General features: G+C 42.9%; 1 protein-coding gene across 9 annotated transcripts in view; it reads left to right on the top strand.

Moving 5' to 3' along the window:
• Positions 1 to 8,164, top strand: part of SORBS1 (sorbin and SH3 domain containing 1) — a 248,800-nt gene extending 240,636 nt beyond the window's left edge. For all 9 annotated transcript variants that reach the window (XM_049855961.1, XM_049855957.1, XM_049855953.1 and 6 more), the window contains 2 exons: positions 1,904 to 2,016; positions 4,797 to 8,164. In XM_049855961.1, coding sequence (XP_049711918.1) covers positions 1,904 to 2,016; positions 4,797 to 4,864 — 181 coding nt within the window. In that variant the 3' untranslated portion in view covers positions 4,865 to 8,164. The remainder of the gene's footprint in view (positions 1 to 1,903; positions 2,017 to 4,796) is intronic.
• The last annotated feature ends 10,649 nt before the right edge of the window (positions 8,165 to 18,813 follow it).

The following is an 18,813-nucleotide window of genomic DNA, read 5'->3' as shown; positions in this document are numbered from 1 at the left end:
TGTGGGAGAGTCACATCCACAGAGCAGAGAAAGCAACATTTGGTCAGCAGGCTGCATGCTTAGAGAGACCAAGAAGGGGAGGAAGTGACAAATGTGCACCAGTCATTCTGTCTGGTAACTGGGAAATCATTGGTGACCTTGGAGACAGCAACGTTGGTAGAGAGGTGGAGGCAGACCCTATGGTGAAAGGATTGATGAGTAACTTTGATTGTGAGTAGGAGTGGAGTGGGGGGTGTATTTAGGATGGAGAGACTTGAAGCACATTTGTACCAGAGGATAAAGGAGCTTACAAAGAAAAGAGCCCAGGGAAGAGGGTTCAACATGGCCGGGAGAAGAGACATGGGAACAGCAGCAGGAAGGAAGGCGAAGGCACAGACACTTAAATCTGGAGGGCAGGAAAATGAAGGTGCTGCCCACAGCAAGCTTCCATCTCAGGAAATGGGGACCTAGTGAAGAGTGCTCTACTGAGACTGGGGTACCAGAACTGACGGGGAAGTGAGGGCTGACGATGCTTGAGGCCAACCCAAAATTAGAGCCAATTGGTGGACCTGGGCAGCAAGGTTGCAGGACTTTCTCCAGCCAGTCTCCACTGTCTGGGAATAAGAACAGAAATGCAGATATTGACATTGTGTCCCAGAGCCAAGGCTAGCAAAGTAGCAATGGTGAAAGTTAAAGGGACAAGGCATTTAGAATGTTAGTAAGGACACACATTGAAAGGCCAACCATAGGAATCCAAGTTGGATAGGCGACAGCAGGTAAATACAGAAACATCAAAAGACGAAGGAACAAAAAATGCATTCATATACCAACTGGAAATCTATCTGCATAGATGGGCACCGTTCTTCTAGCAGGTAGATCCATCCACTGGAGGAGCAATACATCTGGATAAATATGTAAAGTTAAATTGCCCCTTTGACTTCAGCAGAGCGGAATGAACCTCTCGTTTCTGGGTACTAACCCTTCCCCTGTTTCCATTGTTTTTCCTTGCCTGTGCACTGGAATACACTGGATGGGGATTTACCAAGTTCTATTTGCTACTGTTCTGTTGCAAATATTGAAGAGATTTGTGAAATTGGCACACGAGTAGGTGCTTAAGTTTTGGCTGAAGGAACAAATGAAAGCACACAAAGCTCTTCCTTGATGCCAAAGCCGTTGTTAGGCTTCACCAGAGGCAGTCAGCTTTCTCTGGTGGCAGCTGTTAGGACAGACAGAACACCACAGACCAAATTGCATTAGGCCAACCAGCAAGAAAATGAAAATCTTAACCCCAAAGATCACTGTAATTAAAAAAACAAAAATGCTTTCAGGAGTTCCAGAAAAATAACATCCACCTTAAAAGCAATTGATGAAGTATGTTTAGGCATGTAAAGAAACCCAAAGTGGTTTTGCAAATCAGTGAGACAATTGGAAAGTACTTCTTATACTTTTAATATATATATATTTTTTTAATTGCCAGATGTTCTCTGGTATATATAACCAGAAGGCATAAATATTATTTCATTTGATTTTACTAATGTCTCTGGGCCTAAGTAAGTTCTAATTATTATTGATAATCTACATATATTATTCTATGTTAAGAAAAAGCCTTGATTAACTAAGGGGTGTGGGCATCTAGGCAAAAACACTTGGCTGTGATAACCAAAATAACACTAAATATGAAGTTTAATCAAGACTTACAGTCCGAAGTTCCCCATTCCTGTCATTCTTGATAGATGTACCACGTGTTGAATACATCTCCCCAGATTCTAATTTATCAGAGGGATACACAATGAAATACTTTTACTTCCCACTGATAAATAGGAAGCACTACTTAAACATTGATTCATTGAAATGGGTTTTAAAAACTTATAATTAAATCCTGTCAGTGTTCGTGTCACTTGACATTCGTTTTTCTCATTTGTAGATTTAGCTACCAAGCATTATATAGCTATACACCACAGAACAATGATGAGTTGGAACTCCGGGATGGAGATATTGTTGATGTCATGGAAAAATGTGACGACGGATGGTTTGTTGGTAAGCAGCTTAATCGTGGTGTTCTTCCCAGTTGTGTACTTAAGGAATGACCAGGAGTAATGAGCCATGCAAAAAGCAATATTCTCTGCACTGAAAGAAGAGCCTTCTCAATTCATATACCACAGTTGAGAAAGATGTGCCATGCCATCTCTGTCTGCCTTTAAGACACTAGATGATACTCACATTGAACCCCAAACCCAAATATGCCAGTATCTGCTGCCTGGAAGGGTAGTTATCAGATCCATTAATTAGGTTTCTGTTCACATTTCTGTTGTGCGTATGTCTTTTCTACATATGGAAAATTTATTTTTTAAAACACTTCAATGAAACAACACAAAATATTGATTAATCCTAGATCTCTGCCATGAAACACAAGCATACGTGTAAGACATTCCAAAGACCTTCTTATTTACCCCTGGCTTCTGATAATTGTAATCAAAGCAATGAGCTTAAATGAAACAAAAGATTCACATTTTTCGGAAGGGGGAGAGAAAGACCAACATTTATTGAGATTCTGTTATAAACCGGTTGCTGCGCTGGATATGCTTCCTTATTGAATTCCTTTCAACGAGCAGCCCTGTAAGATAAGAATTATCGTCCTTTAATAGATTCAGAAACTGAGGCCCAAGGAGATTAAGTAACTAACCCGAGGTCACCCAGGGAGTACATGGTAGGGTCAGGAATTAAACTCAAGTTCATCTCTCCCCAAAGCCTATATTTTTTCTGTAAAGATACAAATGTACTGTTGGAAGTCGATGACTCATTCTTTGCCTGACTTTTTCCCTGTACAGATGGCTTTGCCTCTGCCTTCTTCCCAAAGCCCAGCTCTTCCCTGATCTCTCTAGAAAAGCTTTGTAAAAGACAAGGAATGTCAGGGCTGGGCAGGGAGTACAGCAAGGCCTCGGCATAAATGAGACGCCAGAAGGAGTTGCCTTGTGCCCACCAGCTTCTTAGAAAGCCACTGCTTCCACCCCAGGATCCCAGAAGCCTTGAGTCAGTCTGTTTAGAGGAAAACTAGATCAGAGAAGTGACGCTACAGGCCATAGAAGCATAATGCAAGTCACGTACAAGTAATCTCCCCTTATCCACGGTTTCACTTTCCGCAGTTTCAGTTACCAGTGGTCAGCCATGGTCCAAAAATATTAAATGAGTAGCTGTAATCAATACAGAAAATTATTAGTGAGATACTTCACATTCTTCTTTTACTACTAGGTCTTCAAAATCCGATGTGTATTTTACAATTATAGCACATTTCAATTCAGACTAGCTGTATTTCAAGTGCTGAGTAACCACATGTGACTGTCATATTAGGTAGCACCCACTAGTAGTATATATTAGTTGCTAAACTCTTTCAGGGGTATTTACATTTTTTAGAAGAACTTGATGGGGGAGAGGACACCAGTTCTCTAATGAGGGCATCCCAGGCAGTTGGGTAAAGAAAATATCTTAAGACAAGTGTCTTCCTCACATTCCTCCATCACTTCGAAAAGTAAACTATATTCCCTGGGTGGTGCAGACGGTTATGTGCTCAGCTACTAACCGGAAGATTGGTTGTTCTAATCCACCCAAAAGCACCTTGGGAGAAAGGCCTGGTGATCTACTTCTGCAAGGTCACAGCCATCAAAAACCTTATGAATCATACATGGAGTCACCATGAGTTGGATTTGACTTGATAACTGGTCATGGTTAGTCAGACTGTGAATAAAGTACCCAGTAGAACAAACTTTCTCATCCATAAGGAAAGGTGCTAACCAGTTATAGGAGCACAGGCAAGTTCCTTACCATCACAGTTCTTTCCAACCTCCTTTTCCTTCTCCTGTAAAAAGATGGGGGTTCAACTAGATGTTTTAGGCATCTTCAGTTTTGACATATTCTTCCAGCTTAGAGGTTTCACCTTAGACAAGAACTTCAATTCACTATTAGTGGATACTTGAAATGTTGTATTGAAAGGATTCTGATCCCAGGTCCAAACCAAGTGGATTGTGATGTCTACCAGGAAGAAGGTAGTCATGATACAACATGTATCTGACAGCCCTGCTTTAGAGAGCAATTCGCAAGGGAAGGATCTAGATTAGGGACCCAGCAATTCTGGGTATGAAGCAGCCGGAGCTCGATGCTCTTGCCTCTAGAACCTTAACAAGGTCGGTAGTAAAGCCAGGGAGTCAATTTGGGCCTTAGGCACAGGCTTCTGAGAGGAATTGAGTCATAGCTGGTGAGTTTTTAGAAATCCTAAATCTCAGGTATCTTGTTGTATTGGACAAATGTGCAATAATTCCTCCAAAAATGAGAGGTATCAAAAAGAGCAATGGGCTGGGAGTCAGAAGACCTGGGTTTAAATCCTGCCTCTGATACTTACAAGACTATGTTGTTGTTAGGTATCACCAAGTCAATTTCAACCTTGTGTGACAGAATAGAACTGCCCCATTGTGTTTCCTAGGTTGTAGTCTTTTTGGGAGCAGGATGCCAGGTCTTTCTACCACAGAGCCACTGGGTGGGTTCAAACCACCACCTTTCAGTCAGCAGCCAAGCACTTAACTGTTGTGCCACTATAGGACTTCAGAAATGTCACTTAAGCTATCTAGGTTTGCTTATCTGAAAAACAGAATATTACAAATGCCTGCCTTGCTTGCCACCCGATGTTATTTTGCAGCTTAAATGAGATAAACTTTGGAAACCATGTGCTATGCTACAAGCCTAAGGGATTGTTATCAAGTGACCCTGGAGAGGAAGTCTCTCTCCCTTAAACTTCTCATTTGTTGTATGTGTGTTTTTTTTTACAGGTACGTCAAGAAGGACAAGGCAGTTCGGTACTTTTCCAGGCAACTATGTAAAACCTTTGTATCTCTAAGAAGACTGAAAACCAGAGATTGTTTTTTATTGGAGAACAGGAGGAAGCATAATTCCTGAACTGGGCTCTTTCTTTAAACATTGAGTCAATAGGATAATTAATGCAGTGGATAAAGTGAGAAGCAAAAGAGAGGGACAGAGAACTGTGATGTTTAAACCCAAGCCTGTCTTAAGTTTACTGTGTATCAATCAGGCAGGGCCGAACCACATGCTAAGCAAAAAGGAATGAGGCAAAGCCGTATTTACTTAGCTGCTTCTGGAGCCGCTCCAGCCTTCCCCTCCCCTCCACCTCTTGGGTAATCTGACCCTAAGCACAGTCTGGGAGAAGAGTTAGGCCAGAAATGCCTCATACTGCCCCAGCCTTGACTGGTCCTGGCTTAAAAGGGGCCCCAGCCATTCTCCAGAGGCTCTAAGCCTGAGACCCACAGATTCCCCTAGCCTCCATCCCCTGCTTCCCAGAGCCAGCTGGCCCCCCAGTGCTGCTGAAGATCAGTGTGGGCTGCCAAAGCCAATTCTAGATGGTGGTGGAGGCCCGCTAACTGCCCCAGAATGAATCCCTCACTGGACTTGCTGAGGTTGTGGTGGTGGTAGCTATGATCGTGTCGGCCCCCAGCTGCTGGTGACCCACGCACAATGGAAGTTGTAAGGAAGGGTAGGAAATGTGTTCAGCACTGTGTGGCATTGCCCTGGGCCCCTTAGCTCTCAGACAGAAAAGCACACAAGGCTTACCCCACATAGCTGGGGAGCTGGTGGCCAGGCAGCTAGGCTGAATTTGTATTTCTGGGTGATTGTGTCAAGAAACCCTGTACCTCTTGAGGTCACTTGCAGTGTGTTCCTTTCCCATATCACTGGCTTTTACAAATGGTCACCTTCAGGGCAATATGGCCTCATTTGATGGAATACCATTCTAACCTTTCTTTTCTGGCTTGTTTTTGGCTGGCAGGGTTCGGGGTTGGTAGGCATAACTTCATAGAAAACCAAGAATGGTGTTGTATCATTTAACACACACTGACAGATGCCAGATGCAGGGGACACAGATGACCAAGACATACTCCAAGCCTTAGAGGGGGCTCATCATGTCAACTCGAAATGCAGTAACCTGGGGTTAGGAATCTAATGCACCCTGATGAGGCAGCTCCTCGGAGCAGAAGGAAAGGTGCAGGGGCCCCAGGCTGAGGCTGGGAGGCATGTTTCTGCCACTACCGTTGGCAACCGGGAGGTCTGTTCCTTGTGGTGGCCAGATCCAAGGAGCGAGGCCCTGCCCAGCCCTGGGGTGCTCAGTCACAACTTTGTCCAATTCAGGGTCTCTCTGCTAGACCCCTTGGGGAGACAGAGATGGAAATGACCCACTCCCTGCCTTCTGGAAACTCAGAGATAACTGGGGAGACAGACAGAAAAACACTAAATCAAGAGAGACTGTGATACGTGCAAAGAAGGGTGTGCGTGAGGAGAAGATACATTTTCCTTGGAGGGATCCTGGAAAGCATTGTCATATTTCTGTCTCCATTAGCTCACCTTCGAGCAATTAGGATGCCGGAAGAACCTTTGTTTGAGGGTAGTTTATGGCTAGAGATGCATAGGATTGTTGCTGGTATCTCCAAACTCTCGTCCTCCCCACAGGTACGCATCTAAGATCACAAACAGGAATGGCAATTGAGGGTGGAAAGGGTGTGTACGGGAACCCCTGGCACTCTGCTTATAGCTCAGAATTACCCCTGGATGGTTGTCCCAAAGTCTGGAATCTTTATAAGTAGCAAAGTTTATATTCAGTGCCTCTGCCTCAGCTTCTGTCCCCATCTTAGCCCACCAACTTCCCGCCCTGCACCAGTCAGCCACAGTGCCCTCACTCTCTCCCTGTCCCTTCTTTCAAATCCTGCTCTCAGGAAAGAAACTACAACAGATTCATTCACACTGTAGTGTAAATGATAAGAGGTATTCATTACCTCTTCCCAGAGATACTTGTTTTTAACTAAGATAGCCTTAATCCCAAGGGAAAAAGGCTGTGGAACTAATGGGTTAGGAGTGGGGGGCTTCCTGGAAAGAAGGGCCTTCTTGATATTCCTTAGGACCTAGTAAACAATAAGACCCATTGCTTTAGAAGGTCTCCTCCACTATCCAAGAACCCTTTTTTCTGGCTCACTCTCTCTGAGGGAATATAGCAAAAGTGCACATGCACGTGCATTTTGCACAGCAGCATTTCACCCATTTGGGAATGTAACTCATGTACTGGCTAATGTGTTTCCTGGTCTTTCTTAGATTCAAACTGTTAATAACACAATCTTATAGTTTCTTGAGGGATGCTTCTTGATTAAGTGGGTAATTTTGAACCTCTTTAAATACAGCTAGAAAATAAAACCAATTTGTAAAGCCACATTTGCATATGATACCAGCCTCACGCATTTGTGTATCTCCAGAAACCCAGGTATGCCTCACCAGTCCGCCCGTCTTTAATAAAAGTCCTGTGTTAAAATTTGCGTCAAACTTCAGCTTCCTATGTATGATGAAACAAGGAACAGAGGATTCCAATTGCTCTTTTGTCTTCAGACATTTAGTAACATAAAATGCCTATTTTTATGCTGAAATGTTTATACAGGTTTATTAATAGCAAGTGCAACTAACTGGTGGCATGCCTTGCAACACATTTTGATATATTAGCCACGCTTCCAGGTAAAGGCAAGCCCCAAGTTACTTAACCTTTTGCAGTCTCTCTGGGCTCAATAAAAGAAAAATCATATGCTTACGAAGTGGGACTGTAAATATGTACATTTAACTTTGTATAGCAGCCATGTACCTACCTTGTATAGAAAAATGATTTTTAAAAATTTGAACGGAAGGGGGGTAAGATAAGGAAGTCATGAAGTTTTTTTTTTTTTTTTTTAATTTAAATGAAGGAATTCCAAATAACTCACCTGCAGGTTTTTAGCACAAAAATAGCCATTGTAAAGTGTTAAAATGCTCAGTCATTCTGAGAGAGAAGGTAACTGTAATCTGTTAGGTTTTTTTTTTTTTTTTTTTTGTTCTGGGTTTTTTGTTTTTGTTTTTTTGCAGTCCTTTTTAATCTGCAGTAGTATGCTAGGACAGGTCACTACAAAAAATATTAAAGAGATTCTGAAAAAAACTGACATATAACCAATTAAAGTATTGCCATTTAAATTACACACCAAGAGCATGTACTGCACAGACACGGATTTTTTTCTGTTCATCCATTTTTCCTTATTGCAGTGGATTGATTTAAAAAAATAGAAGTGTTGAATTGCTACTACATTTGCTGTACATATTATTTAATAAACTATTCCAAATTGCGTGGCATGTGTTCTATTTGTCGTTTCCTTCTTTTGCCAAGCTTCGCAAATGAGGCTTATATTCACTGCTTTGATTTCTAATAGCGCTCTTTTCCATTCTTAGGCACATACCATCTGGCTTCCTTGAAGATACCCCTTCTTAACTCGTTTCTCAATTACCAAACCCTATGACTCTCTGAATTAATTGATTAATGTTGACCACTTCACCATTCTTTCTAAAATACACTTTTGTTCTGGTTACAAAAGTCATGCATGTTTGTCTTTAAAAACAAAAGTGAAACATTACAAAATAGGTATAATGGGTCTTGATTTGTTCCAGCAGGTATGGGTACAGGAAATGACACAGCACTTTTTCTAAATCAAATTAAGTCTGGCTATGAGTTTTCTCTTGCTAGGGTGGGCAAAATGCAACCTGTCTTCTTATCCTGCAAGCCAAATGTATCAAGGCCGTGGCATTAGGCATCCAGAGGCCCCTAGCACCCCATGGTCATTACCACCGCCCCTCAGTCTGGGGTGGGATTGGCTAGCACACGGTGTAATGGGACAGCGCCCTTACAGAAAACCCAAAACCTCCACCCCCTCTCCCTGGATTCTGTCCCTCACCTCCTTCAACTCAAAGTGCCAGTCTGCACAGTCTTTGGGGTGACACAGTGGAACCCCTCTCAGTGGGCTGAGGCCCTAAACAGAACTGGGAGAGTTGTCTTCAAGAGATCTGACAACCTCAATACTGGGCCCGAGTCACAGGAGCCTTTTAAGCCTTCTCTCACATCCTCCATCCCACCCATCAGCTGTCCCTTCAAAATGCTTTTATAACCCAGCCACTTCTACCACTATCAGCCAGCCAACCCACTGCCATTGAGTCGATTCTGACTCATAGCGACCCCATAGTGTCTCCAAAGCTGTAAATCTCTCACAGAAGCAGACTGTCACATCTTTCTCCTGAGGAGCCTCTGGTGGTTTCCAACCACCATCCTACCGGTTAGCAGTTGACTGCTTTAACCAACCACACTGCACCACCAGGGCTCCTTTACTGCTATAGTCCAAGCCATCTTCACTCGCCTGGATCAGTGCAATAACCTTCTAACTGATCTCCCTGTTTCTACCCTTGCTCCTTCTAGTCTTAACTCCAGAGTAATCATTTTAAAGTTGGCCCAAAACCCTCTATTGGCTTTCCATATCACTGAGAGGGTTACTATGGCCTGCAAATCCATAGGCATACTGCCCTACCCGTCTCTCTTACCTCTGATCTCACCTACTAAGTTCTCATTGTTCATTCCAGCGACATAGTAAACTCATCAGGCATGCTTCAGCTTTAGGGTCTTTATGCTTGGTGGCCCCTCTGCCTGGAAGACTCTTTCTCCCCGAAGCCATGTGGCTTTAGGTCTTAAATCCCCTTCTCAGTGAGGCCCTTTCTTACCACTTTATGTGTAATAGGAACCTACTGTCCCCACCCCAGCATTCTACCCCTCTTCCTCTGTTTCTTCTTTACATTTACCACCATCTGGTATACAAATACTAGTTGTCACAGTCCATGAGGGTAATGATTTTGTTTTGCTATTACATGCCCAGCACCAAGAAGAGTGCCTAACAGATAATTGGTACTGAGTCACTCAAACATCTGTTGAACAAATAAGAGTGAATGAATCCCTGAGGCCAGAGATCCTAGAACTGAGAATATGGTCTACTAGTAACGTAAGAAGGGAAACATCATGCCATTTCCTTACGGCAGCTGAAACAGGTCTGAAATTAATTTCTCAAATTTTTCTTGGCTTGTGAAAATATAGAAAGTGAAAGTTCTCTGTTATTACACTCCTAGTTTAAAGACATAATCACTGTTTACTCTGACATATGGTCCTCTGAGCTTGCTTCTCTGCAGTTACTAAATTCACACACACAGAGCCCTGTAAACAATTGCTTTATGCATGTTTTTTCTTAACAGAGTTTGGGTGTGTTTACATAATTTATGTAACCAGTCCCTATTGATGATGCAAGTATTTGAGGTTATTGCCAGCTTTTACCACTACAAACAATGCTGCATTGAGTGGAATTATTGGCTCAAAGAGCAGGAACATTTCAAATCTTAAAATATACTGCCAAAATGCCTTCCAAAAAATATTGTATCAATTTATACTCCCGCCGAGACCATGGGAGTGTCTGCCTCCCCACCACCCAATTAAAACTACTCCATCGTCAGCTTCCATAAAACGCTGTTCTTTGGTTCCCTAAACCCTTCTCAATCCTCCTAGTTCTCCACTGCATTCTCCACCCTCTGTTATTCTCTCTCAACACATACTTTTCAGGGAGCAGATCCTCACAATATAATTACTGCAGAAATGATTAGGTGTATAAGTAGTAGACACTTTATTGGCCATTTGTTGACTTGTGTCACTGGGAAGAATGGGGTTGAAACTAGCCTCAGGCAGGAGTGAGGCCAGCTCAAACTTTCCCTGTTTCATTTCTGGCTTTGTTGGTCTCATGTGCCTACATTTTCAGTTACTGAATGGAGCCGTGGGAAACATGGCTGCAGGCAACTCTAGCCTCATTCTCCCAGTTCTCTCTGACTCTAGGCTAAATTCTAGTGGATAAGGGACTTCCTGTTTGGCTTCCTTGAAAACAATTCCAGACCGTGTCAGGTCCAGCTTGGATGTTTACCCTTCCAAGGACTGGTCATTTTGGTCAAAAAGGGTGGAGTATGATTGGCAGCTCCAAAAGCACCCCATGGAATGGGAGAGAGGCAGTCCCCCAAGGAAAAGGTTGTGGGGGAAGGAGGTGTCCTGCTATAAGAAGGGAGGGAGGAAGCTAGACAGACAACTGAGTGCTCCACTAATGCAAACTGGACTTTGAGAAGTTATTGTGAAGAACTTTGGAAAATATAACACTATTGTCCTGCCCCAAGGCAAACTTCAGTGTGGCTGAATGCACGCTACGTGCTGAAGCTCTGCTAGCCAGGGCCTTGAGATGGACACAGTAGAGGAGGGGGCTGATGTGACCAAGGGGACACAGGACAACTGTATCAAACACTAAAAATATTAGGACTCTTCTGAAACGGAACAAAGATGAGTGTCTTAAAAGGCACGAAGGATGTTTGAATGAGCTGTACCTGGGTGTGTTCACTAAGTGTTGGCATGTAGAAATCAAGCCTGTTTCAGGAAGAATTAACTGAGACCTTTTAAGACAAACAAAAGAAGTCGCTACCCTATACAGTTAATTCGTGGAATGGATTAACTGAGAAGGCAGTTCAGTTGAAAATATTCAAGAAATTTTAAGATGAATCCATACATGCAAAACCCCGTCATAAGATGTGAATGACCATGTGATGCTTTAGCTTATGAAATCTGCCCTGGAGGACAATTACTCTGCTGTTCCATTACCAACACTCTGACACCATCAGAGGCGAAATAATGGGCAGATTAAGGGTCTGTCTAGCCCCTTCTGGCTTATGTGTCTTTTAAGTGAGATCTGACAAACTGAGATGAATCTAAAAAAAGAGAGGTAGAGCTGAGAATTATCTTCAAAATAGTAGTATAAATTATGTAAATTAACGATAGCTTATTTTATCAAGGACAGTGATCCTTCAAGTGTGATCCCTGCACCCCTTGAACACTCACAATGTCCATGCTATTTTTCTAATACTAAGCTTCCAAGATGGCCCCAAATGATCCTCACTTCCTGGTATCCACACCCTGTGTATTCCCTTCTGCATTCTATCAAGGTTGGCCTGTCTGACCAAAAAGATATGGCAGAAGTGATGGTATGTCACTTCCAAGGCTAGTTCATAAATGACATTGTGGCTTCTGCCCCTTTTGCTTTGGATCACTCATGGTGGGGGGGGAAGTCAGCTGACATGTGAGGACACTAACTCATGAAGAGGCCCATGTGGTGAAGAAGGCCTCCAGCAAACAACTCGCAAGGAACTGAGGCCTCCAGCCAATAGCCATGTGAGTGAGCTTAGAAGCAGAGCCTCCAGCCCCAGGCAAAGCATCAGATGATGGTTACCTTGGTCAACATCTTGACCAACTTCATGGGAGGTCCAGAGCAAGAACCACACAACTAAGCTACTCCTGGATTCCTAACCCACAGAAACTGTGAGTTAATAAATATGTGCTGTCCTTGGAAAGACCCCAGTGGTCATGGCCCCCAGACCTTCTGTTGGCCCAGGAACGGAACCATTCCCGAAGCCAACTCTTCAGACATGGATTGGACTGGACAATGGGTTGGAGAGGGATGCTGGTGAGGAGTGAGCTTCTTGGATCAGGTGGACACTTGAGACTATGTTGGCATCTCCTGCCTGGAGGGGAGATGAGAGAGTAGAGGGAGTTAGAAGCTGGCAAAAAGGACATGAAAAGAGAGAGTGGAGGGAGAGAGCAGGCTATCTCATTAAAAAAAATAGGGAGAGAGTAATTGGGAGTGTGTAGCAAGGTGTATATGGGTTTTTGTGTGAGAGACTGACTTGATTTGTAAACTTTCACTTAAAGCACAATAAAAATTATTAAAAAAAAAAATAGGTGCTGTCTTAAGCCACAAATTTTGGGGTAATTTGTTACACAGCAATAGATATCTAATACAATGTTATTTGCCCTTTTTTGCTGTGTTGACATTTGAGCTGATGACGTAAAAGTGGTGGGTAAAGCTGCTGGTGGCCTAGCGTGAATCAAGGCAGTGGTGCCAACCTGTTCTAGTATTCATTGTATTCATCAGCAGCTTGCAGTCACACACAGTAAAAACAAAATAAAATAAATGTCTTTATAAAGCAGTAAAAGTTGTTTTAATTAAATACGTGTCTTTTTAATATTCTGTGTGGGTTTGACAAATGCTCATAAAGCACTTCTGTAGCACACCAAAGTACCATGGTGTCTTGAGAAAAGCACTAGCAATTATTTGAGTTTTGAGCTGGGCCAGCCCTTTCTTCATGGGACACCACTTTTACTTGAGATAATAATAGACACACTGTGAGTATTTGGTAGACACCTTCTCCAAAACTAGCAAAGTGAACCTTTCACTTCAAGGAAAACAACTGATGGTGTTTGTTGCCACTGATAAATTTTGGGCCTTTGGGTGAACATGAGAATTTTGAAAAACTTGTATCTTCAACCATGAGCTTGACAGTGCCCCAATACTTTATGCTTTCTGAGATAAATGGTGGTATGAATGAATGTGATTTTTATGTCATACAGTGAAGTGAATCAACATTTGAAAGATCTAACTCAGAAAGCCAATATTTTCCTAATGTCCAGTGCATGGTGTTACAAAATCATGCATGGGTAAAAGATCCAAAGTGCAAGATAGACCAGTGGATTCCAATATAACAGAGTATGAAAAGTTCATTGATGTGGCTGCAGATTCTATTTTGCAACTAACCTTCAAGAAACAACCATTTGCCAAACTGTACGAAAGTGAATATCCACTATTATCTGAAAAGGCTATTAAAATATGTCTCCTTTTTCCAACTCTGTATCTGTGAGGCCAGATTTTCTTCATAGACCTCAAGCTAAACAACATATTCCAACAGATTAAACGCCCAAACAGATGTGAGAATTAACCCATCTTCTATTAAATCACACATTAAAGTTGCAAAAACTTGAAACGATGCTTCTTTTTCACTGAATTTCTTTGTTTTAGAAAATACAGCTGTTTTCATTAAAATGTGATGTTAACATACCCATAAAACCAGTGCTGTCGAGTCGATTCCGACTCATATATAATGGGTTTATTACTGTTATTTTAAAATAAATTAATAAAGACTTTAATATTGTCTTAGTCTTAATTGCTAATTCCATAAATATTGAAGACATAATTCACATGAACCAGTGTTTTTGGGGGGGAGCCTTAGTAATTTTTGAGTATAAAGGGATCCTGAGACCAAAAATTTTGAGAACTTGTGCTTAGAATGCTTTCAGCTGTGAGTAACAGGAATCATAAGTCCTCTAGGCTTAAACAATAGCGAAATTCACTGCATCTCATAATGGGTAGGGCGGATTTAAAAGCTGGCTGATTCACTGGTTCAGAGATGTCATCAAGAACCCAGGTTCTTTTCAATTTTCGAAGGAGCCTAAGGCAGATCCTCCTCATGGTCATACAATGGCTGCCAGTAGAAATCCAGGCTACATGATTCTTTCCCCACATCCAGTAGCAAGGGATGGCAGTGAGAGAGACACACTGAAAACCTTTCCCCTAGCCTTGGGATGTTATTTCTTCCTTTAGTCTGATGGGCCAGCTTGGGACTCCTGTCCACCCCTCAGACCTGCAACAGGAGAATGCATGCAGTAGCTGGCTTAGGCTAAATGGAATCCACGCTGGAACTGGGAGGGGCAGGTGCCTGGACCTTAGTCAGTTTCTGTTAGGAAGGAGAAAGAGGGATGTTTGGAGAGTAACCTGCACTGTCCACCACAGAGCTCTCCAGTTATCCCAGTACCAACTATGTACCAGGCACTTTTTGTGCATTATTTAGTTTACTTCTCATAGTAACACCATGAGGTAGGTATTCTTATGTCCATTTACAGGCGAGGAAACTGAGATTCAGAGGGCTTAAGCCTATGGACACACAGCAAGTAGGTAGATTCAGTCCTACTCCAAAGCCAGTGTCCTTTCCATTCCTTCCTGTATCCGGGGGACAGACATCAGGGGAGAAGTCCATAGATCAATACACCTCTGGAACATTAAAGTTTGCCAAAGATTCCAACATCTTCAAGAACGGTGACCTCATAGGATAATGATAATTGTGGTAATGATGGCTACCATTTGATGAGCACCTACTATGTGCTTGGATATTGAAAGTTCAATAAAAACTCTATGTCCCTCCTCAGTCTTCTGCAAGAGCAGAGACAGCAGCAGTGGCATAGAAGAAATCTTCAAGTAACCCCAGCCAATTCCATGCCACCTTATTCTTTACCATTCACAAGCCTCTTGGAAGTGTGGTCCAGCCTTGCTGCTTCTGCCTCTGCTTCCTCACCATCACACCACGTTATCACCTGCAGTGTGGCTCCCCTACTCAGTGTTACAGACCTGCAAAGCTGAAAGGTCACCACAAGCTTTGTCCTCCCCCTTATTTTCTGTGTCAGTGAAGAAAGACATCATCTGCAGTAACAGATGGCCTACCGAATAGCAGCTTATGTGACACAGATGTGCCTCAGTATCTCAGTGAAAAAGAAGACAGCTGCTGGTGGTGTTTAGAGGTTCAGTGATGTCAGGGCTCTGAGTCAGTATTTCTGATTCTGTTGACAGCCTTCTCATGATTACAAGATGGCTACCATGACAGCTCCAAGTTTCTCATCCTTATATAACTGCATTTGAAGGCAGGAAGCAGGGGACAACACAGGACAGAGGCTTTTCTCTTTGTGTCAGTTCTTTTCTTGGAAATTATCTTGAATTTGTCCTTTTCTCTCTAAGAATTCATCGTCTTACACCCTCCCCTCAACTGATGCCACTTCCTGAAATCTCTTCTTCCTACTCCCAAAATGATTGCAGGGTTAGAGATGTCCTCATCACCTTCAACTTGGGAGTCCAATTGTAGGTGAGAAGTCTTAAGTATATACAGATATATTTTTTTAAGTTTTAAAGAATCAAAGAAAGTTCCCTTAGCTTAGGGCACTGGGAGTGGAGGAAGGCAACCATCGGAAAGGGGGATGTGCAAGAGCAATTGGCATGGAACTGAGGGCACTTCCAGGAAGTTATGGAGAAAAAAGGCCAGATGAGATAGGGCAAAGGGGGGAACCCAGGAAGAGAGAGAATAGGGCTTTCTAGAAGTTTTATAAAGAAACCTGGCAGAAAAAAGAGGACGTTAAGCTTTAATCCAGGGGGCATTAAAATATCAACCCAGAGCAGGGTCAGGCCAGAGATAGAATAAGAGTAACAATAGCTCCCGTTTACCTAGAAACAATGAAATCTCTTATATACAATTACAGCAACCTTTCAACGACCTTGCAAGGAAGGCCAGTCCCCTTTTTTCAGTTAAGGAAATACCTCTCCCGATCCTTATTGTTCCTTCAGCTACTGCCTCATTCCTCTCTTTATAGCAAAACTCCTGTGAAGAGCTGTCTGTGCTTGCTGTCTCCAATTCCTCTTCTGTCATTCCTTGCTTGAATCCCTAGAACAATATTCTCATCAGGACCCTCAATGACCTTCGAGTCTTTAAATCCTGCAGTTGATCTCAACCCTCACTCAACTCACTTGGCTTTTCAGCCACATTTGGCTCACCTGATCACTCCTCCCCGCTCGAAATATTTTCTCCCCTTGGATTCCAGAATGCTACCCTCTTCTTGTTTCCTTTCTCGCTCTCCTTTGTCAGTTCCTCCTCATTTCCAAGACTTTAAAGTTGGTGCTTCCCAGGCCCAAGCCTTGGACCTCTCCACTTCTCCTACACCCTGGTGACCATCGGTCTTGTGGCTTTAAATATCATCTATATGCTGGTCTCTTGCCTGGACTTCAGACTCCTATATACAACTGCCTGCTGAACATCTTGGCTTAAATATCGGTAATGGGCATCCAAAACTTAAATATGTCCAAAAGCACACTCCCAAAAGCTGCTTCTCCCATAAATCAAACCCAACCCATTGCTGTCAAGTTGATTACGACCCATAGTGACCCTATAGGACAGAGTAGAACTGCCCCATAGGATTTCCAAGGCTGTCAGACTGCCACATCTTTCTCCAGTGGAGCGGCTGGTGGGTTCATACTGCTGACCTTTTGGTTAGCAGCCGAGTGCTGAACCACCGCACAACCAGGGCTCCTTGCTTCTCCCATGGGCTTCCGTTTTCAGTTAATGGCAATTCCATGTAGCTGCTGTTCAGCCCAAAAAACTTGAGTCATCCTCAAAACCTCTCTTGTACCTCACTTTCTATCCATCAGTAAATCCTTTCAAATTTAGCCAGAATCCAAGCATGGCTCACAAACTCCTCTGTTTCCATGCTGGTTCCAAACCAATAATCACCTCTTGCGTGGATCATTGCAACAGCCCACTTATTGCTCCCCTGCTTCTAGTCTTGCCTCTTCTGACATCTATTTACGACACAGCCATCAGTGTTGAAAACATCAGTTAACATCAGTTAGATCATGTTAATCCTCTGCTCAAGGTCCTCTAATGACCTTCCCGCTTACTCCTAGTGATTGTCAGATGCCCCATGAGGCCCTGCCCAGGCGGGCTCTCTGCTGCTTCTCTGACCTCACTCGCTCAGCTGCAGATCCCACTGGCCTCCAGGTTTACGTCCTTTGCCTCAATCTTTCCCTAGATACCTGCATGGATTGCGCACTCACCTTGAGGAGGTCTTTACTCAAATCACTTTCCCTGAGGACTCTTCCCTTAACCATTTTTATGAGCGTTTGCAACTCTGCTTTATTTTTCTCCATAGAATGTAATACCATCTATCATACTATATATACATTTTTTTCCTTTTTAAAAAACTTATTTGAAAATAAGTTCAAGTTTACAGAAAAGTTGCAAGAGTAGGAGAGTACAAAGAGCCCCTTTGTTCAGATTCACGTGTTATTAACATTTTACCCTGCTTGCTTCATCATTTGCTCTCTTGCTTTTGTTCTTCATGCCTTTCTTTTTTTCTCTCCACTCACAGACTCACACATTCACATAACTTTTTTTCATTTGAGAATAAGTTACACATATTTTGATCCTTTATCCCCAAATAAATCAAACCCATTGCTGTCAAGTCAATTCTAACTCATTGTGACCCCATGTATTACAGAGTAAAACTGCTCCATAGGGTTTTCTTTTCTTTTTTTAATTTTGCTTTAGATAAAGGTTTACAGAGCAAATTAGTTTCACATTAAACAATTAATGCACATATTGTTTTGTGACATTGGTTGCCAGCCCTGCAACGTGTCAACACTCTCCCCTTTACAACCTTGGGTTTCCCATTTCCATTCATCCAGCTTTCCTGTCCCCGCCTGCCTTCTTGTCCTTGCACCTGGGCTGGTGTGCCTGTTCAGTCTTGCGTACATGGTTGAGCTACTTGTATTATTGTTTGTTTTATGCGCTTGTCTAATCTCTGGCTGAAGGGTGAACTTCAGGAGTGCCTTCAGTACTGAGCTAAATGAGTGTCCGGGGGCCATACTCTCGGGGTTTCCCCAGTCTCTGTCAGACCAGCAAATCTGGTCTTTTTTTTGTCAGTTAGAATTTTGATCTACATTTTTCTCCAGCTCTGTCTGGGACCCTCTATTGTGATCCCTGTCAGAGAGGTTGGTGATGGTAGCCGGGCACCATCTAGTTGTGCTGGACTCAGTCTGGTGGAGGCTGTGGTAATTGTGGTCCATTAGCCCTTTGGACTAATCTTCCCCTTGTGTCTTTGTGTCTTTTCCCTTGCTCCAGACAGGGTGGGACCAGTGGGGTATCTTAGATGGTCACTTGTGAGCTTTTAAGACCCCAGATGTTACTCACCAAAGCAGAATGTAGACATTTTCTTTATAAACTATGTTATACCAATTGAGCAGGATGTCCCCTGAGACCTTGGCCCACAGCCTCCATAAGGTTTCCTTGGCTATAATCATTACAGGAGATCACCAGGCCTTTCTTCCATGGAGCCACTGATGGGTTCAAACCACAGTTTTAGGTTAGTAATCGAGCATAAATTGTTCGGGTCACCCAGGGGCCTATATCCCCAAATACTTCAGTGTATATTTCTCTTACATAACCACAGATCAG

This window comes from Elephas maximus, chromosome 16 (assembly GCF_024166365.1).
Source record: "Elephas maximus indicus isolate mEleMax1 chromosome 16, mEleMax1 primary haplotype, whole genome shotgun sequence".
NCBI classification, from domain to species: domain Eukaryota; kingdom Metazoa; phylum Chordata; class Mammalia; order Proboscidea; family Elephantidae; genus Elephas; species Elephas maximus.
Note: the sequence above shows the minus strand (reverse complement) of the source record. Positions and strands in the feature narration are given on the sequence as shown.